Source organism: Mus caroli, chromosome 2 (genome assembly GCF_900094665.2).
Source record: "Mus caroli chromosome 2, CAROLI_EIJ_v1.1, whole genome shotgun sequence".
Classification (NCBI taxonomy): Eukaryota; Metazoa; Chordata; class Mammalia; order Rodentia; family Muridae; genus Mus; species Mus caroli.
This window is the reverse complement of record NC_034571.1, coordinates 29,115,040-29,136,059: the sequence shown is the minus strand read 5'-3', so window position 1 is coordinate 29,136,059 and position 21,020 is coordinate 29,115,040. Positions and strand designations below refer to the sequence as shown.

The following is a 21,020-nucleotide window of genomic DNA, read 5'->3' as shown; positions in this document are numbered from 1 at the left end:
TCCTCAAGGGGGAGCTGTCTCCATAGAAGTCATGGGAGGAGGGGCGAGGAGGTCGCAGGCAGCAGGACGCTGAGGCCTTAACCCCAGCCATCCCATATTTCCCAGAGATTTTCTTGGGGCTCCTGCTAAGCCATGTCCTAACACCACTAGGACCAAATGGCAGACCGGGAGAGCCCCCAGCAGTCTCCCTATCCACACCCTGGCCCCAGCCCTGTGAACTATTGAACCCCATCTGACAGTTTCCTTACCCTATGCTAGCTTTCAAGGATGTGCTGTAGCGCCACGGCCCAGCATCAGGCACACGAAGGCCATCCTTCTGCCTCTTCTGAAAGCTTTTCTAATTTTGGCTCAGAGGACCACCCCCTGCCCCCACCCTCACATACACTACAGAGCAGTGGCTGCTTTTCTGTGGCCCTTACAGCAGAGTTAGAGCAGTGACAAAATGGACAGCTAGGTCTCTGTGGTAGGAGAACAGGCAGGTCCTGTTCCACCTGACCCTGGAAGTCACGCATGATTCCTTAGAGTGTGGCTTTGGGACCTGGGGTGAGCTTCCTCTGACTTCATATGCAGGTATCAGGAATTACTTGAAGCACAAGCAAATTTCTGAGATAGCCTCCAGAGCTCACTCCTCAAAGGGACAAGGTCCACTTTCAGACCAGAACATAGTGGGTGGCTAGGCAGGATGGGCTAGGCCTGCCTAGGAAACAAAGACTCAGTCTAGAGGTAGTGTCAGCCTCTGGAGCCGTGGGCCTTGCTAATTAGCCAACCTACAGTGCCTCTGGGCCTCATGAAATGTTCCTGAGTGATAGGCTTCAAAACCGTGCCCTGGGGTGGAGGACATGCTTGTGGGTGTTTATACTTAGGGCTAAGCTACTTGTGTATCTTGGATTTTTCTGGATTCTTCTTTGTTTCTTGCTTAATCTAGACCCGGTTTTGAGGATCGAATAGGGACAGATGACTTCTCCACTACCTGGCTTCCTCTTAGTGGCTTTCTTACAGTACTGCATTCACATTACAGGTACCCAGTAAGAGAGTCCCATGCAGATTCTTATTGCATGCTGCGTCCTAACCCCACACTGAGGCAAATGCTCTTGTAAGGTTCCCTGACCTTCTAGGAGGCATTGTCCTTACTTCCAGATTCAAGAGTATGCAGCATGCTGTGGATGCATGGCTGAGGAGTGGGGCCAGCCTTGGAGTGTGGAATGCATGACACAGACTCTGTGGTCCGTGAACATGTGTTCTCAGAACCGAGAAGCCTGAAGCACGCATGCCTTAGCCCAGGGCAGCCCTCATCTGAGATCTGTGCACCGCTGCTTCCGCTTTTGTAAGTGTCATTGTCTGAAGGCAGTAGGCAGAAGGAAGGACTTGGTAAAGCTGCCTGACACAATGACACCCTCTTGCTCCAGGCCTTGGGGTCAGGGCCTCTAATGTCGGTGGATCTCTCATCCCTGTTCAGCATCTAGCTTTGGTTCTTTGTTTCCTACCTGTGTAGACATCATGGTCCCTGTCCAGGGTGGTAAACTGTTTGCCGTTGTGCCAGGTAAAGGAGTCGCCTGCATTGCCATGATAACGCCCCAGCCGGAGCTTATAGTACTCGCTTTCTGGCTCCAGTCGGAAGCTGGCATACTCAGCAAAGACTTTGCGGCCAGACCAGTCCTCCATGGTTACCAGCAGTTTGTAGTTGCCTTGGTTCGTCAGCCAGTAGATGTTCTCCAGGCCCAGCCAGTACTCACCGTCGATGTTCCCAAACCCTTGCTGGGGAAGATCCAGAGAGATTCAGTGAGGGGTCTGTGTCCCAGGAATAGTCAGAGCGTAAGGCAGGCCTGGGCTCCAATCCCTGCTACCTGTGTATGAGGCTCTATGTCTGGGTGAGCGACTGAACCTTTGTTAACTGTCAGTCATGTGCCATTCACACATCTGACGAGCATACCTTTTCCCTGACATCATGTGAGCCTGTTTCTTGTTGCCTGAGGATTCTGTAACTTCTCAAAGGCAGGAAGATGTGGTCACTCAAGAGCCTGGCACCCAGAAGGTATGCAGCCAGCATTGCATAGACAAGAGCCATTGCCTCCCCCATGCCTCAGTTGCCTTCTCTAGAGATGGGTTATGTGTGTGGGTTATACGTAAGCTCTAGCATAGACTGCCACAGCTAAGAATTGTGATAGGCCTGTGACATCCACCTGGCCCTTCTAGGTTTGAAACTCAGTAATTTTGTTACTCATTTGATATGTGCTTTGGGGTATCAGCGAGCAGTGACCCCCAAAGTCTTTGAAGTGGTTTTCAGAACCAGGTACTATCGGCCTCCATAGGATGTGTGAACCCTTGCTGTGCTGTGCCATCTCCTTGAGAATATGGAGGAGTGCAAGGAGGACCTCAAGGCTAGGCTTTGGAGGAGGGACAAGCAGGAGATATACAGGCTACCCGGGTGGGGCAAGCCAGGATGGAGAAGACTGGAGGCATTGGGTCTGATGGGAGCCCCCGATTGCCGTTGCTGCTTTACTGCGCAGTAGCTGTGAGCCATCGCAGGGTACTTTCCCTGCTGACCTGCAAGGTGACTATGTAGTAATACCTCCCTCAAGGGCATAGTCAAGAGTTACAGTGCCTGACACAGGACATGTGTCCATTGACCTGAGCTGCTCATGCCCTCCTTACTGTCCCCTCTTGGTTCAGAGCAGGGTGGGAGGTGTGCTTGACTTACAAGGAGAAGCATTCTGTATCCTGGGCACTGGGAGGCCCAGAGAATAGACCTTGTAGTTAGGGCCCGCTTATTGTCAGAGTTCCCTACACGTGGCTTTTAGGGGGCTTCCCAGGCCCTGGAACCCTGCCACCTTCCCCTTCTGGACCTCAAGAGCAGATCTACCTTACAGAGGCCCCAGCTGGGAGTAAGATGCTGTCTCTTCTCTGTCCTCTCCTGTACAGCAGACAAGGAGAGGCCTGGCCTTACCACTCAGATGGCTTTGCAGAGATGGTCCTGTCCTTGCTATGCAGTCACCTTACAGGCAATGCATACAGGCCCAGTGGTCTCACCTTATAGGTCTCCCAGTTCCTGAAGAAGTTGACAGAGCCGTCCAGGCGTCTCTGGATGACAGTCCAACCTCCAGGGTCATGTCTCTGGTCACACCACACCTGCATCAGGCGGTTGGTATTCTCAGGCTTCACCAGGTAGATGGAACTGGTGCTGTGACCATCTTCCAGGGCTTGCAGGCAGTCTCTCCATGGACCTGTAGGCAAGTACGTGTATGTTACAACTGTCTGCTGCCAGGCTACATCTAGCTATGTTCTAGACAGGTATACACTCTAACAAGAGCTAAGGAACACATATTGAAGGGGCAGATGTTTATTTTGTAACCTTGAGAAGTCATCTACAATAAAAGCAAGAGCCCAGGCCAAGAATCAGGAGGCCTGGACTCCAAGCCCTGTTCTGCTCTCACTTCCTCTCGTGTCCATGAGGAAACCGTTCTTCACCGCTTCTCCACCCTGCTTTCTTTGTTTGTAGGTGAGTCATTGTTTTTCTCATTCAGAGCTATTAGATTACAGATCATTTGGGTGGTTATTCTTTGAGTGACTTTTTAAAAAAAAAAGTTATTTATTTATTTTATGTATGTGAATATACTGTAGCTGTCTTCAGACACACCAGAAGAGAGCATCGGATCCCATAATAGATGGTTGTGAGCCACCACATGTGGTTGCTAAGAATTGAAATCAGGACCTCTGGAAGAGCAGTCAGTTTTCTTAATCTCTGAGCCATCTCTCCAACCCCTCTTTGAGTGATTTTTAAAGAAGTCATTCCCATTGGTGCACTAAGATATGTGCCTACTGATCGTGGCCACACTCTTCAGTGTCATGTGGGCTCAGGGCTATGCTTTGCCAATCCAATCTGTGGCTCTCTTTAGCAGGTGGCACCAAAACCACTCTAGGAGCCTGTAGATGCCGTGTGTCTTTCAGCCCCTGACCCTGGCTCTCTGTCCTCTAGTAATGTCCTATGCTTTGAGTTTACTTGAGTTATCAGGTCTAGTCAAGTTGGGGTCTTCCTCAGTGATTGGAGGAAACTTTTGGAGGTTTTCAAGACCTACCTAGTAGACTGCATAGTTTAAAATAATCATTATACTTTGCTGTGTGCTTTTCAGAACGCCTTTGAGACTGAGAGTTGTTAAGATGAACTGTTCTAGGACATGGGACTTGCTTCCTACTTTGTGTGTTCCTTCTATAAGTATTCAATCGATGGCTGCAGTGGTGCACTTGGGAGGTGGTGGCAAGAGGATCAGGAGCTCAAGGTCAGCCTCTGTAACGAAGTGAGTTCTAGGCCAGCCTTGGTAATAAGGTCCTGTCTCAGGAAACAAAGGTAAAAACAACAATAAAGCCAGCTATTTATTGAGTCCCACTCCCTAAAGGCTGCCCTGGGCCTGGGGAACCTAGGGCAGTGTAGGTTGTTTCTGGGGCAGACCCCACCAGCATTCTTAGCTAATTCTGGTGATCTTCTCTTTCTCTCTCCATGCGTGGGAAGGTAGCCCTCTGTGTTGGTTCACCCAGCTTTTCCTGCGAAGGCCTAGCTTTGCAGGTTCCTGGAGGCTAGCACTTTGGTTCAGCTAGCCTGATGTGTTGGCTAAAGCTTAGATTTGGGGACCTTACTGGGCCCTGCAAGCAGTGTGGAGTGCCTGTCGGGAACAGAGACCATCTGCTTCTTTGTCCATCTCTGTGCCAGTTCAGCTGGATGCTGACTGACAGTGTGCTGCTTGCTTCATTCTCTAGGGGCTTCCTACACCCTTGCCTTTCCTCTGCACACAGGACAAGCAGGTTCCCCAAGTGCCCAACCTGTGCTGAATGTAGGTACAAAGCACGCCTGCCCTCCTTCCCTCCCTCTCTCCCTTTTCTCCTTCCCTCCTCCCTCCCTCCCTTCTCTCCCTTCCTCCCTTCTTCCCTTCTTCTCTTCCTCCCTTCCCTCCCTTCCTCCTTCCTTCCTTCCTTCCTTCCTTCCTTCCTTCCTTCCTTCCTTCCTTCCTTCCTTCCTTCCTTCCTTCCTTCCTTCCTTCCTTCCTTCCTTCCTTCCTTCCTTCCTCCTTTCCTTCCTTCCTTCCTTCCTTCCTTCCTTCCTTCCTTCTTTCCTTCCTCTCTCCTTCCCTCCCTCCCTTCCTTCCTCCCTTCCTCCCTCCCTTCCTCCCTCCCTTCTTCCCGCCCTCTCTCCCCTCCTCTCTCCCCTGATGTCACTTCCTGCTTCTGCTTTCCCCCAGTTTCTGTCCTGGGGAAGGGGAGACGAGACCTTCAGGAGGAACATTGAAAAAGGAGAAAAAGGTTTTCATTATTTTTGGCCCAAGCTCCAGGGACTGAGACAGAGAATGAGAGTCTGTCCCTGACAGCTGGAGCAGAGCGCCGGTGGCATGGGAGGCCTTCCAGTTTTCCACCAGGTCAGCAGGACAGGGAGGCGCTTAGTGAGAGAGAGAGCGCTGGGATGGAAGGCAGAAGGCGCGGGACATGACAGAATAATGCCCACTAAAGCCAGCAGCCAGCCCTCTTCCTGCACAGCCACGCAGCTCCTGGGGTGGCTCCATGCTGAGGCTGTTCTTAAAGGGGGTACAATATAGGTAGGGTTTGGAGGCCACTGGAAAAGTGATAGGTTGGTCTCATAGTGACCAATCTATGCTGCCTTCCACGGTTCATTGTGGAATGCCTCTGGCATTCTTGAAATGGGCTTTAATTTTTTTTTTAATTTTATTTAGATTTTTTTTTTAGGATAAGTATTTTAGGATGATTTGAGGTCTTTAGTATGAAAATATTTTAAGCAGTGATAATTTTAGAAAGGCCTGGGGATGGCTCAGGAGGTAAAGAGCCTGCTATCCAGCGTGAGGCCCCAATTCAGTCCCCAGACCCATTGCACAGCCTTGTGGCAGTGTGCTCCCATGATCTCAGTGCTCCTACAGCAAGACACAAGATAGAGACAGGAGAGGCCCCTCAAGCTTGGGGACCAGCTAGCCTGGCATCCACAGTGACCTGGCACCCAAGAGAGACCTGTTTCGGGCAGTGTGTTAGCATGTCATCTGACTACCACATGCATGCCATGACACTCATATACCTGTACCCACACGTGTAAATACATATAAATATCACACACGGTACAAAAACACAGAGATACAAAACAAATATCACACACACACACACACACACACACACACACATATACAATAAATAATTTATTGAAAGAAGAATGCAGGCTTGTACTGGTTTTGGACATGCTTCAGAGGGTAAGCAGACTCTTGAGGCCCAGGTGAGAATGCCTCACTCTGAGAAAGGCCTGTCTGCAGAAGTAGTAGCAATAATTTGGCATTGGAATCTATGGATGGCTTCTGCTGAGGCCCCAGTCTGTTGCAGGCCTTGCTTAGGTATTTACCCTGCTGAGTCTTTCCATGCTCCTGGTAGGTAGTTGTAATCACCTCATTTACAGATGAGGAGGTCTGAACCCACAGACCTTAGGGGACACCCCAGAGCTACATGGCCCTTGGAGGCAGGGTGGTCTACTACCTCAAATGATCTGTTTAGGAATGTGTTCACTCTGATACACTGTTATCTCTCCCCAGCCAGTGTGGCCTTGAGAACAGAGGCCTGGCTCTGGCCTTGGCATACTGATGACTTTATCTGTCAGGTTGTTAAACCCCTTTATTTTTGTCTTTGTTGATAATTCGGGTTTTGTCTTGTCTTATTTGTCCCCGCTACATTTACTTACTCTGTCTTTTGCCTATTTTGGTGTTTTATGATGTTGAAGTTTCCTCTGTGTGTATGTGGCAAATCTGGCCATTGTGTAAGGTCTTCTAAAATTGTGGAGTAGTTTGAAATGATGTAGAAGCATTCATGTTTTCTGCCTTTTACAACACTCAGCCACCAGCTTCATTAAATAGCTGAGGCTCTCTCAGAAGCCTTGCAGATCTCCACACTCAAACACATCCCCTTTCTTAATGTAAGTGAGAGGCAAAATGATCAGCAAAAACAGCAGGTGAAAGTCAGTTCGAGTTTTAGATTGCATTGAGAACATGGTACCAACACCCTGCTGAGATGAGAAGCCTTTGTGTAAGAAGGATGGGGCAGGGGCCAATCTGTGGGGCATATAAATAATGCAATGGGGATCCAACACTGCACCATATAAATAACTCGGGACAAATCTGTTAGCATTACCCTTGGATGATGCCACAAAGGGCCAAGCAGAGAATTCAACTTTTGGTAAAGATTCTGGGGCTGGAGTAGTATATGGTTGGAGAAAGACTACTGATACTTTGTTGGAGGCGCTGGGGTCAAATTTTGGTGGCTTTTCTTACTCACTTCAGACTTGTGACTTGTGACTTCAGACTTCAGTCACTTGTGACTCTAGGCAGATCCCTGCCTCAGTTTTACTGCTGTGACATAGGGAAAGAACAGTAACCATCCTGTAGATCTCAGGTCAGGGGCTAGATAAAGTCTTTCTCCCCTTAGATGCAAGCAAACTTGATATGTTGAAGTGGTCAGCTCCTTCCTTGAGATACACATGCTGCTTGCTCTTGAATTTCCAAAACTAAGTATATATTATAATACACACATGCATGCCCACACATGCGCGCTCGCACACACACACACACACACTATGCATGCACACACATGCAGGCATGCATGTGTGTATCTATGCATGTGTCTATGTCTATTAATAAGTATTTTCCACTAGGCACACTTTAGATGTCAGAATCAGTGGAGGCTACAGAGCTGCACTGCAGAAGAAAATGAGAATCTTTTTTGTTGAGTATAGCTGAGTGTTCAAAGTGCAGTGGGCGAAGCATCTTCTGGCGCAGAGCGAGTACACGGTGGTGTTTGCCTTGGCTCCCCTTCTGAGAGGTAGCTCTGCCTGCAGAACCAGGCCAACACTAACTCGGCAGCACCCAGGCTCACCTCTATAAAGACCATATTTACACCGTAGTCAGAATGTTCCACATGAAGAGCAGTTCGGCTACCATGGCAAGCAGATCTGTGTGGTTCCCTCGAGAGAGGCAGCAGTGCAGGAAAGGCACAGGATTGAGGCCGAGGATGGGGGAGGGACACAAGATATGCAAGCCTTAGGCCTTGGTACCCTGGGATCAGCCTTGGGAATTTTGAAATTATTTGGCCTGGAGTAACTCAATTAATTTGGTTCTGGTTTCTCAGCAATCACCCAGGGTTGATTGAAGGTGGTGGTCCACTTCGTGATCTCACCTATAGTATTTCTGATGGAGACATCACAGGTACAAGGCATAGAGCCTCCATGAAAAACAGGGAGTACTTCAAAGGTAAAGGCTAGACTCAAGTATACTATTATCTTGTGTGTCCTCTCTGAAACCTGAGGATGAGCAGCCTCGGCTGGATTGGCCCAGGCCCTGGAGCTGGTCCTGATGAGGCAGGGGCAACACTACATCAGCACACCTAAAGGGTGAGGTAAGAAGCAGAGCTTCAGCGCTGGCCAGCAGGTGTGGCTCCTCTCCTCAGCCTCTGAGCCTCAGGACATGGTGGCCTTAGGCTGAATAGAGGACCTGTGGTAACTTCCTTGGAAGTGTTCCTGAGAGTGCTTTAATCCTCCTGTCTCCCTAGACATTAAGACACCTTCCTTGTGTGAGAACCCTGTCAGTTCTCATTAGTGGTCTGTGCCTGTGAAGTCTGTTTGCCAATAGAAAGGACTAGATATTAAAATTGGATCTGGAATATCCTACTCAAATTTATCCATTTAATGCCAGGGCAAATGTACTTCGTAGGTGTGACCCACCCTGGCCAGTGGCAGGCCCCTGGGTGTCCTGAACAGGCAGGCCTGAAGTCAGGCCCTGTAAAAGGACATAAGGAGCAATTTTATCTGATAATTCTTGAGTCTCGCTTTTCAATAAATTTGGCAAAAGTCTTGTCTATGTCAATGGCTACCTTTTGGTGAAGCAGAGTACAAGTAGTGGCCCAACTGCAGGTTGCCAAGTGTTGGCAGTGTGTGTGTGTTGTCTCTTCCATTAGTGGGGATGTGCACGATCTTAGTCTGTCCTCAGCACTGAGGGCCTTGGGCAGAGAGCGAGCTTGGAGGGATTCATTACGATGTTTGAAACCTAAAACAAAATCTCACTGGCTCTCAGATGGGAAAAGAAAACTACGAAATAAAAATTCATTAGCCTGTGATTAAATTTCTACAAAGTGTATCAACCATCCATCGGATTCACTGATTGATAACTTTCACCTCCATAAAAGATGTTATTACTTTGGAAACAATTTGTAGGTTAGATTTTTCTCACTTCCCAAGAATTCCTGAGCATGCCTGATGTTGCTGAGAAATCAGAGCCAACCATAAATTAATTGGGTTACTGCTGGCCAAATAATTTCAAAAGCAGAATTATTCAACTCCTTTCAAAATTGTTACAGTAAAACTTATATTGGCTGTGTGAGGCGAGGGGGCTTGAGTGCATCTGATACAGCTCCAGCTCTCCCAAGAGCTCTTAGGGCCCATGAAGGGCTTGCCGGGCCCCAGCCTGCCTGCCTGACCTCAAAATAAATACTACTGCTCTACTAAGGTGCTCAGTGTTAGCTGCAGGCTGGGAAGCATGCGCCCACTCAGGTTTCCAGCAGGCAGCCAGGCAGGAGAAATGGGAGTTTTAAATGGCTTAGGAAAAGGGTGGGGCTGGGGGGTGGAGCTCCGTGGCAGAGCTCTTGCTTGTCATTCTCTGGGCCCTGGGTTCAACCATCAACACCATAGGGGAAAAAAGAGAGAAAGAAAGAGAGCAATGTTTAGGCTAGCAGGGTTCTGGAAACCTTACTGTGTAGAGCTGAGCAGCCCTCTGTGCTCCAGGGCTGGGGTCAAGCCTCCTTCCCTGGTGTTGCTGTTGGTAGCCTCCAGGGCTGCCTGGGTGAGGTAGGCACAGATCGGATGAAGGCTCACAGCTAAGTGCAGACACCACAGAAGAACTGATCAGACCCAGGACTCTCAGTCCACAAATGCTTAGCAAGTGGCTGGTGCTCCTGTGGTCAGCCAGTCTATGGACACTTTGAGAGGAAGGGAGCAGCTTCATTGCTCTTCTTAAGGAACCTCTGTTGGCTTTCCCTGTTACCTTTTTATCTCTCACATGTTCACAAGGCTCTCTTTAGCCTCTGGTCTGCCATTTTACTCTGGAGCTGGACCGCAAGCCACTTGGTATGTAATTTGTGGCATTTTGGCCTTTTTCTCTGTCTGAAACAGGACACTTGCCTAGCACTGAGCTGGTCTTTATGGTTTCCTGACAGTTGCTGACCATGGCTGAGAGCAGATTTGCAGGGCTTCAGCCCTGCAGGGCCTTGTCACCTCTAGAAAGCCTTTCCCATCTCCAAAAGACGTCTTCATCCTGCCTAGGCTTCCCAAAAGCCTTTGTATATATTCCTGTTGGAGTATAGCATGAGCGTCTGCTCCACATCTCAGAGAGCCTGTCACCAGGTAACCAGACATCTGCCTCCTAGGCCATTTCACCTTTTCCTCAGAGCCCCAGAGTCAAAGGCAGCTTGGTCTCAGAGATCTGGCACGGGTGCTGACAGCTGACTCTGGCACCAGACTCCTTCTTTCATTGTCTTGTTACCACGCATCAGGGTTGTGTGAGGTCTGTCCCCAGCAGATGGCAGTGGGCTCTTGTGGGAGCAGGCACCTCTCAGGGCAGTGAGTCTGTGGTAAGCAGACAGGTAAAAGTCCTTCCCCAGTCCACCTGCCACCTGTGCATCTTCACATGAGTGTAGTAAGTTACAACTCTCTCAGCTCGAGAACCTGAAAAGCAGAGGCCTCCATGGCAGATGGTCATCTGTATCCAAAGCATACCTTAAAACAAAATCATTTCTGTGGGAATGTCTGTAGCAGACCGCATGCAGTGGAGGCCCTGTGTCGGAGTAGTACCACGTGCCGGCCTTTGGTGGTCTTTTAGAAACTACCCCTAAGAAAATCACATAGGCCACTCAATCTCAACATAAAAAGAAAAGAAATTAATTACTGTCTTTGTCATTTAAAATAGTATTCGATTTTTCCTATTGATTTATTCTGTGTATATTTAAGAATAAAATCTTAAAATATTGTATCTAAAGAGGGCAGGGATGATCGAAGAAGAGAGCACGGATGACACATGTGCTTGGGGTCAGCACTCCATCTCCTTTGAGATTCAGGTTTTGCCAAGGCACTCTGGACCCAGTCACCCCTGGGACACTGAGGTTGATGGGCAGTCAGGAAGGGACCCTCTCTGTGACCATGAGCAGGTCTCTCAGCCCTCCTTAACAAGTGTCTGCCATCATCATATGCCTTGGCCGGCAAGCTTAGTGGGTATGATGGTTTAGATACCAGCGGGACAGTAATAGCTAGCTAGTTCTGCTTTCTCTTTTCAAACAGGAATTTGGCAGCCTGCTGTGACTGTACTGTCAGAGGCAACCAAGTAAATTCACCACAGTGATCCATCTGTGTAGCTAGCAAGTTGGCCACAGAAGCCCAGTCTCCAGGATTTTCTCGAATACTTCTGGCTTGCCAAATGCCAAACTGTTGGGCTTCCCATGCCCTGAGATGCCAGATGTCCAACTTCTAACAGCCACAAAGCTGATAGTTTATCTCCTGCAAATAGCCAGGGCCTTTAGCCACTGTCATCCTTGGAACGCGGCCTGAGGGGTGGAGGGATAGCTATGAGCCACACTCAAAGGCCCTTTGTGATCAATTCCACAGACCTCTGGGGGTATGGTTGCAAGGAAGATGGCCCTGGAACAGCCTGCCTCTAGTGGCTTTTGTTTAGGAAGAAATTAACAAGGAATGTTCTTTGAAATGTCTGCTGTGATGGGTTTTAGAAATCTTAACTCATTTAAGAAAACATTTTAGGAAAAAGCAAGTACAGGACAGAGGAAAAGACACACAGTCCATAGGTGGAGACCAGGTGGCCTTCCCCTCAGTCTCCATGGCCCCAAAGGCTAAGTCAAAATCAGAGCTAGCCAGTACCCCTCACCTGTAGCATCACATCCCCGCTCTGCCACCTTGGGACCAGTACCTTTTCTTTATAGTGATGTGCTGCTGTGCTGGGCAGCCATTGTCTGCTGTTCGCAGTTCCTGTCTCAGGGCAAGTGAGATCAAAGCATGGGGACATCTACCTAGGAAGTCCTAGTGGTCAGCTTCTCCAAGCCACCACTCTAGAGGCCTAGGATGAGAGGGTGGTTTGCACATGCGCACTGTGTTGTCCCTGAAGCAGTATGGCCCTGAGAAGGGATCATAGCACGGAGAGTAAACATGTAAGGAGAACATGCCCTATGGCCCAGCTGTCTGTGAAAGGCTAACATATAACCCCAGGGGTTTGTCCAAACCTACAGGAGCTAATGGCTGGGTCTGCCTGAAGCTTCCAAAGACCTGTGGCCTGGGTTTTGAGGACTAAGGAAGAGTGGCTTGTCATGCCTGGCATGGCAGTAGCTGCTGTGTCTGTGTGGCACTGTAAGGTCCCCACAAACCCCCACATATACACACATGAAACTGACAGAAGCCAGGCTGGTAGTGGCCAGTGCTAAGTCACATATTTCCCACACAGTGCTCAAGGTGTCCCCTGGATTGGGGACTGTGTAATTGTGCCTGAGTAACTTTAAACCCTGAGGATCCTGGGAGCTACAAGTGCAGTGACCCGTGTCTGCTCTGCACCAAGAGGCCATGTGACAGGGAGGCCACTCCAGGGACCAAGGTATTTTAGTAGTTCTGTTTCATGACATTGGGGCTCCTCCTTTGTCCCTGGAGAAACTCGCTAAGCAGAAGAGGCAATACATAGATGTACCTGAGTCTGTTGGAGTTTTTGTTGTTGTAGCTGGGTTTTTTGTTTTCTGTTTTAATTTTTTTGAAGCAGGGTTTTTATGTGTAGTCTGGCTGTTCTGGAACTCGATCTATACATCAGGCTGGCCTTACAGAATCCGCCAGCCTCTGCCTCCCAAGTGCTGGGATTAAAGGCATGCGCCACCCCCCCGCAACCCCTGTTGGCTGCCTATTGGTTTTTAAAGACATCTGTCTAGGAAAGCCATGCTGTACTCCTGGTAGCTGGCAGCACTGTGCTTCTTAGCCATCTCCACAGTGGGCCTTGTGACAGAGACTGGTGTGTGATGATAGCTGCCTGGGGTGAGGTCAGAGTTCATTTGCCCTTTCCTGTGCTCCTTAGAGAATGACCTCTGAAGCTGACCTCTAACAGCTGCCAGGACCGTATCCTGTTAGGACCTCTAACAGCAGAGGGCCATGGGTGGGCTATTGGCTCAGGCAGTACTGTAGGCACCATCCAAACCAAATATTCCCTGTGTGACCAGCCCCGAGTGAAGTGGGACCTAGGTGTGATGCTAGGGAGACTAGGCTCGGACCTACCTGGATCCTTCATCTTAGCTGTTAGCAGGTACCTCCTGGCCGCGGCCAGCCTGTCACTGTCTGACTATGGCTGGGAGCAAGTCATGAGGCCAGCTTCAGATAAGGGGCTGTGGCTGTCTTGGCCTTCTGGAGAAGGGCATGCTGATTCCTGAGCAGCCACAACAATGGAACAAAGGACTGATGGCTCTGAACTTCCTAGAGGGAAGCCAAAGGCTGTGGCGGCCTGAGTGCAAGGTGTTTGATTGTAAAGGACTTTCTGGCTGAGTGGCAGCAGCAAGCCAAGGCTCTTGCAGGAGAATACAGAGGGGTTTTGTCTTTCGGGACCAGACCTGCCTGAGCTGGAAGAGGGCTGATAGTCACTCTGCCCATTGGTTGGATCAAGGCAGACCACCTTCTTTTTCATCTCAGATCAGTCCAAACCCAGGAAAGGTAGGCCTTTCCATTGCCACCCTCCTCCCTGCTCTGTCTGCCCTTGTGAGGTAGACACGCAGAGTAAGAGAGAGACATTAGAGCACACACAGGTCATCTCTTGCTTGGTGAGTGAGCATGGATACTCACGGGGACTGCCTTAGGTATAGCAGACTACAGGTGCCACAGCCTGTCCTGGGTTATAAACAGCTGTACCAGGGTCATTTGAGAGGCTAGGAGAAGGGCTATGCCCTTGGTTGGGGCTTTCTACAGACCCACTTCCATCAGGTGTCCCTCCTCCCAGGTTCACCTGGTAAACTTAGAAAGCCTTCAAGATGCAGGACAGAAGTGTCATCTCTGAGCCATTCATGCTGTCCAGCAGGGTGTGGTCATGCTACCTTAGTGACGCCACAGTCCTTCATCTGCCTTCTTGGTGGACACAAGCACACTATATACACTGTTCTATATAGTGGCCAGACAATGCTCATTGTATTCTTGGTATTTTGATATGCTGGCTTCATAAATTCTCACAGTGTTCCAGAAATTTGGGTCCTTCCAGAGAAATCTTGTCAGACCTGCTCTGTGGAATTTGAGGAATAGACATGATTGGAGGCAGGGCAGATTCCAGATACCTTCACACACCTGCCACCTCCCCTCACTGGGTTCCTGGAGACCAGGGACCAGAGTTTTCACCAAGTCAGAGGAGGGCACAGGCAGTATTGGCAACCTCTGGTGACATCATTGCACGTTGTGTTTTCATGACATCCTCCCGAGAAGCTGTAGCTCTGTTCCTGTCTCCTCACGTGAAGAAAGTTAAGGCTCAGAGAGTTTAAAACAAAACAGAACAAACAACTATTGCACATTTGGTTTTGATCTCCGTATGTAGAGAACCTCAAGGATGACTTTGAACTTCTGCTCCTCCTGCCTCTGCCTCTTGAGTTCTCAGATTACAGACACACGGCATCATACCTCAGTGCTTTGTGTGTGCTGAGCAGACACTGCCAGCTGAACTGCACTTCAGCTGACTTAAATAGCTTTCTCCAGAGCAAATAGGGAAGAAGGAGGGACGGGCATGGCAGATCCAGGTGTTTATCCCCGTTTTGTTCCAGCTCAGGAAATGTCCTGAGATGGCTGAGTTAGAAACCAGAGATCCCAAGTTGAAAGGAGGCCTGGGTGACTGTGACACCAGCCTTCGAGTGGTGCCCAAAGGCAGTGTCACTCTGGGTATCCTGTCAGAACACAGAACGCACTCCACCCTGCCTTGACCTCTGCTGCAAACCAGGTGTGGGTGCAGATGGCACTCTCATCAGGCACTGGACACAGAGCTGAAGACAGACTCTTCACGCCAGTCTCCTTGTTTTAAGATGCAAAGACCGTGATCAAAGGAGGCTCAGTTTACTGTGGGCCCAGTGCCACACACACATTCTGCATTATTTCATGTCCTAGAACTATCAGCTGGGAACAGACTGAAATAAAGCCTACCCATAGACTTAGATGAGGAGCCCAGGGACAGGGTGACTTGGCTCCTGTCCAGACCTCGCCAATAGAAGAAGGAAGATTTCGATCCAGGATGGTCAACTCCGCATACCTGCTCTCCACCCACACCTAGTCCAGGTCTTTCTTCTAAGGTGCTATGGCATATGCTGTGTCATGTGCCTGGCTCCTCCTGTCCCCACTGGCCTATCCATTCTTGATCTGCCCACTGGTCACCCTCATACACACAGGTTCAACTCAGTACTGGTTTATTTTTTAAAGTGTGAAATAGGTACAAAGGATCTTTTCAGTAAAAATCTCTCCCTGTCAACAAAGACATCGGTACCCCATGCATAGTCTTAGTTAACTTTTTCAGAGATTTAGCACAGGTGGAAAACAGCACTGCCTAGATAAAGGAGAAGCCCAGCTCCTGGAACTGGGCCTCTGGAGAGGACTCTTCCGGCCTGCTCCCTTACCCTGACGATTTGCCAGAGCCTTCACACACCTGCCACGTCCCCACACTGGGTTCCTGGAGGCTAGGTACCAGAGTTTCCACTAAGTCAGAGGAGGGCACAGGCAGTATTGGCAAGCCCTGAAGACATCATTGCACGTTGTGTTTTCATGACATCCTCCCGAGAAGCTGTAACTCTGTTCCCATGTGTCTGAAGCAGGGGCCCAGCTCTACCTGAGCATCTTCAGGCTGTGAACAGGTTAGTCATCCTGTCCCTAAGGAGCTGCAGGACTAGTCAAGTGACCCTCATGAAAATCCCAGTGTAGTATCTTGGTTACACTTCCCAGGGTGTGCTCCCAAGGGACCCCATTCTTCTACTACAGTGTCCTGAGAGTCCCATGACATGTGTGCTGAGAGTGTAAGGAAGCCTTATTGAAAACTAGGCAGCAACGAACTGAAGGAAACTTCCATCCAGTGCCCTAGTCCCCGAGAAGCATGAACTTTGGACTTTATAGCACTCTCCCACTGGCCTGGCGTTTATCATGTGACATTTTCAGACAGCTCTGGGCTTACACAGGCATGAGAACCCACAGGTGAGACACCTAGCCACTAAGACAGGGCAGGTGCACAACCTCAAGTATTCAGGACTGTGTTCTCTCCCCTCAGAGACCAGAGCTGACACCCATAGCTTCTAGCTTCTGGGTTCTACCTTCTACCACCTTATTGGAGCAATGCCATCCCTTGCTCCCATCAACCCAACTCCATTGGCTCCAGCAGCCACCCCAGGGGATTGCCAGAGGTTTATGCAACTGTCTTGAGACTCACATGCCCACATGTACCCCCTGGCTGAGGGGCTCAGAGGCCCATGGGAGCTGGACTCCCCAAAGGACTTACCTGATGGCTTATCAGTGGAAGATGGGAGACTGGTAAGGGCAGGCATGGTGGGCAAGGAGGGCGGCAGCACCTTCAGATTCTGGTCACTCTGGATCTCATTGGTGGAAATCTGGTTGATGATGCGGTTGTAGGTAGGTGGTTGGTAGACCCGAGGTGGAGCGGCTGGGGGTGGCTGGGGCACAGGCCTGGCTGCAGGTATGCGTTGGCAGTGCTCTTCAAGCTGAGCAATGACCTCTGATTGGTTGTGCGCCAGCATAGCCAGGTGCTGGAACTTGTGCTCCAGGTCCTTGTACTTGCTAGCCAGCTGCAGCATGTCAGCTGTCTGGTTCAGGATCCTGTTCTCCAGCTGGGAGAGCTCCAGTGCATTGTCTCGCTTGCGAATGATCTCATGTAGAAGTTGCATGTACAGCTGCGTGACTCGAGAGTTCATGTTGCGGCTCTCCTTGCGCAGCAGCTTCACCTCGCTCACGATGCCGCCGTCAACCTCTACCAGCTGCTGCAGCGTCTCGATCTGCCGCTTCTGCTTAAGCAGCTCATTGTTGAGCAGCTCCAGCTCCTGCTTGTGCACACGGTTCTCCAGGTGCACCTCAGGCTCCTTGGAGTTGACACAAATGGCACCTGTGACCCGCTGCTGGGGCACAATGAAAGTGTAGGTGCACTTGTCGGGGGACTCACCTGCCCGCTTGTACCTGTTGAGGTAAATGTACTCTCTCTGTGAACCATCCTCTGTGCCCTCAACGTCAGCCTCTGGGCCTGTAGCAGCTCCGACAGTGGCCAGCAGTCCAAGCCACCAGTAGGTCATACACAGTGGCCTCATGGTCCTTGCAGTGTGCTGGTTGGTCTTTATGAACTGAAAGCCTAAGAGTGGAGAGATAAGGTCAGTGACAGCCCCATCTGCCAGTGGCTTGTGCAAGGTAGGACGTTCCCCAAATACACATCGGGGACACTATGACCCACTCTCCTAGAGTCAGGGAAAATGATTGTTGTTGGAATATTGATAGATAGTGGGGCCCTGCAGAGGTAGAGAGGAAAAGGGATCTGCCATACCCAGAGCCCAAGAATTGGCTCTGTAAGGGCAGATGCAGGATCTCTCACAGCGTCCCTCCCATCCCTAGAACGTAGCATCGAGAAGACTTTTCAGCTAAAGGAACGAGCTGCCGGACACAGAATGGGATGTGCTCACTTAGTAGTGGACAGTATCAGAAGACTATGTCTCTGTTTTTCCTGAGCTACAAAGCCCCAAACAGGAATAATCTGACCTCGTCTAAACCCAAATTCTTGTGACAGCCAGTATCTTCAGGGCCCCGATCATCGCAGAGTGATTACGTTAGGCATGTGTCTCTGGCTTGTTTTCTGGACAATATATCCCTTACCCATATGTTCCTCGGACATAAAGGTGTGCCAGGCAGTATGCTTACTCGATGCTGGGGGTATGGCTGCCCTCACAGGGCTTCCATGTCACCAGAGTTCCCAAGAACTGTAAGAAGGAGCAGGCATGTGTCCTGAAAGGTTATGACAAGGCCCTGACCCAACAGAGAGGTCAGGAGCAACTTCCCTGAGAAAGTGACCTTTGTACTGACTCTTAAGGGATGAGCTAGATAGGCCAAGAGAGACATGAGGATGCGTGCCGTCCTTCCTCCAGGGCCCTGAAGGGCACCGCTCCAGCAGTCTTCCCAGTCTGGTTTTCCTATACCCCTGCCACTGTCTCTCTGGAGCTCACTGCCTCTCTCCAGCTACTCTTCTATTTGTCTTCCTCCCTCTTTGGCAGAGCCCTCCAGAGATTTGCCCACTCTCACAGTTCTCAGACCCCATCTGTCTCTGCCCTCTGCCCATTATGCAGGGGTCTGTGTGGGAGGTCTTCTTCCTCCCTGTCCCTCCCTCTCAGCCTGCTCTTCCCCACCCCTCACTCCTGCCCCACCCACACTGATTTTTTTTTCCCCTGTGTTAGCAAATAGCAACTGTTCTAGTCACTCAGGACACAGCCCTTGAAGTAATTCCCAGCTCCTTAGCTCTGTTCTGTCTCTAACTCCTGCCTCTAATGCACCACAGAGGTGTGGTAGCCATAGCTTAGAAGGGCTCCCCAGTGCCCCTGCTGTCCTCAGCCACTCCCCATTGTCACCTATACTCCCTGCCTTCACTGTGTGCCTCGATTATTGCAGCTGCCCCCTAACCTGCAACCCTGTCGCTGACCCCTGACAGCCAAAGAGATCCTTTATTAAAGTCAGTGGAGTCTGGAGTCTCTTCAACGCAAACCCTCCAGCAGCTTCTTAAAGTGAAAGGCTAGGACTTTGGGGGCCCTCCCTGGCCCAGCTTCTGTTCTCTCCCAGATTTCATCTCTGGTCCCTTCCCTGCTTAGTCACTTGGGAAGCTGCTGTCCCTTAGGCTCTCGGGCACTAAGAACTCCATTCTCTATCCGCCTCCCCTGTTTCTTTGTTGCTTACTTCCTTTCTCTTTCATGTCCTTGCTCAAAGATCACCTTCTCAGTGACATGCTCTCTCCCATCTCTGAAACTAACCTAAGATTGTGACCCCTACTTCCCCTCAGAGTCCTTGTCACCAGGTTCGTGCTGTCCCTACCCCCAAATGTCAGCGCCTCTGGAGAGTCAGTTTTGGTCCCTGTACCATTTGTAATGTCTACTGCCTGACCCAAAATAGAGACACTTGGTCAATATGTGGTGGTGGTGGTGGGTGGGGGGTGCATGTGTGAAAAGACAGCAGCAGCTACAGTGCCGTGGAGAGAGCTGTGGAGACAGAACCAGCAAGCCAGGAGCCTGTGTGGGACTGAGGTGATCAGCCTGTGCGATTGAGGTCACGGGTCAGATTCATTGGTAACATCCATAGCATGCGTGGATTGGGTGTCGCCACATGCCTGACTGGGGCTTCTCTGTGTTCTTATAGTGTCCTTGATGGCAGCTGCTCTGCTCCTTAACTTTTACAATGTATGTATATGTGCATATGTGCATATGTAGGAGCACAAGCGCCAGACACACTTGCAGAGGTCAGAAGACAACTGCAGGAGTCAGTTCTCTCCTATCATGTCTGTCTCAGGCATCAACCTCAGATCATCAGACTTGGTGCAAGAACTCTTTCTTACCCGCTGGCCCATCTCACCACACCTAGATATTCTTAATCCCATATCACAGAGCAGGGGACTGGGACTCAGTTTTCAACTCTCAAGATCACAAGGCTAAAAGGTGGCACAACTGGAATTCAGCCCTGTGCTGATGGCCCTTAGCAGTTGGAAGCCACCAGCACTTAACATTCTTATCTGCTGAACATGGCTGTGGCACAGGAGCCCAAGGAAGCTTCTTCTGGGAATCCCTGACTTCAGGCTGCACCATGGACCAGCCAATGGGTAGCTGCAGATCAGAGCCTGTTCTCCATGGGGCTCTGCTGGGCTGTTTTCTACTGAAGTCCAGAGCCCATGTTTGGGCTAACAGTCAAAGAAGGCCTCCTGGGCCAGGCAGGGAGGGTATTTAATGGAGAGCTCTGTGGAGAAGTGGGGCTTCAGTGGAAACAGGATGGTTAAACAATGTTTGCCTGGTTTCCAAAGCTTTGGTTCCTTGGGAGCTGATGGTCACGCCCCCACTGTAGAAGAGTGGGGAGAAGTGGGCTCCAGGCTAGGGTTGGCCCTCCTGCCACACCTTCTGTGGGCAGCTCACCTGCCTACTTGGTGACAAACACCTCTGTGCTGTGGCCAAGAAACTGTCAGAATGCCATGGAGGCAACTTGGCACCAGAGAGTAAACTTGATTTCTAAACATTCTTGGGCATCCACACCTGGAAGGTATGGTGTACTGTTTATTGTGGGTTCTGCCCCTTTCAACTGTGGGTCCTCACTGCTCTTGCCTTTGGACTTGAGATCCTGAAGTCTGAGCACCTCCTTTGTGGAATGGGGTGGTTCAGCCCCCATTGCACATTGGGTAAAGAAACATGAGGATAGAGTGTTATGATGGCCACATGATAGCAAGCCCAGCAAAGCACTACTGAGGAGCAGAGATGATGGCTGTGGGTAGGACGCCAGGGCGCCATTGCCCTCTTGGAGGAAAGACCACTAATGGCCCACTTCATAGAGAACCTAGATCCAGTCACAAAGCTGCTCAGTTCTGACCAAGTTCTGACCTGGGCAGCTGCCCAGTGCTGGCACACGGTGGGCGGCTGGGGACGTGGTCACTGAACCCCTTTTCCTGGAAGAACATATCTTGTCATTGGACTAAAAAGCAAACCAAACGTGACATGTGATGCTCACACACGTTCTGATCCCTCCGAGGTCAGAGTCTAGTATTTGTGTTGTATGCGACTTAAAGGTGAGGATGTGAAAGCCCAGAAAGACACAGCAGTCACCAAGGGTTCTGGCAGTATCTGGGCTTCCGATTCCATTTGCATGGGCCTGAGCTTGGTAAGGTAATTTGGAGTCTGGTGCCTTACAGAAAGGAATGCAAGGAACTGAGTCCTCTGTGGAGGCTGAC

General features: G+C 50.2%; 2 protein-coding genes across 4 annotated transcripts in view; one reads left to right on the top strand and one right to left on the bottom strand.

Moving 5' to 3' along the window:
* The window catches only part of Ralgps1 (Ral GEF with PH domain and SH3 binding motif 1), a 245,190-nt gene that overhangs the window by 132,598 nt on the left and 91,572 nt on the right, over positions 1-21,020 (top strand). The gene's annotated exons all lie outside the window — the stretch shown is intronic.
* The window catches only part of Angptl2 (angiopoietin like 2), a 31,938-nt gene that overhangs the window by 2,299 nt on the left and 8,619 nt on the right, over positions 1-21,020 (bottom strand). Inside the window, exons 2-4 of the mRNA XM_021182385.2 lie at positions 16,554-17,411; positions 3,028-3,221; positions 1,485-1,755 (exon numbers count right to left, since the gene is read on the bottom strand). Coding sequence (XP_021038044.1) covers positions 1,485-1,755; positions 3,028-3,221; positions 16,554-17,370 — 1,282 coding nt within the window. The 5' untranslated portion in view covers positions 17,371-17,411. The remainder of the gene's footprint in view (positions 1-1,484; positions 1,756-3,027; positions 3,222-16,553; positions 17,412-21,020) is intronic.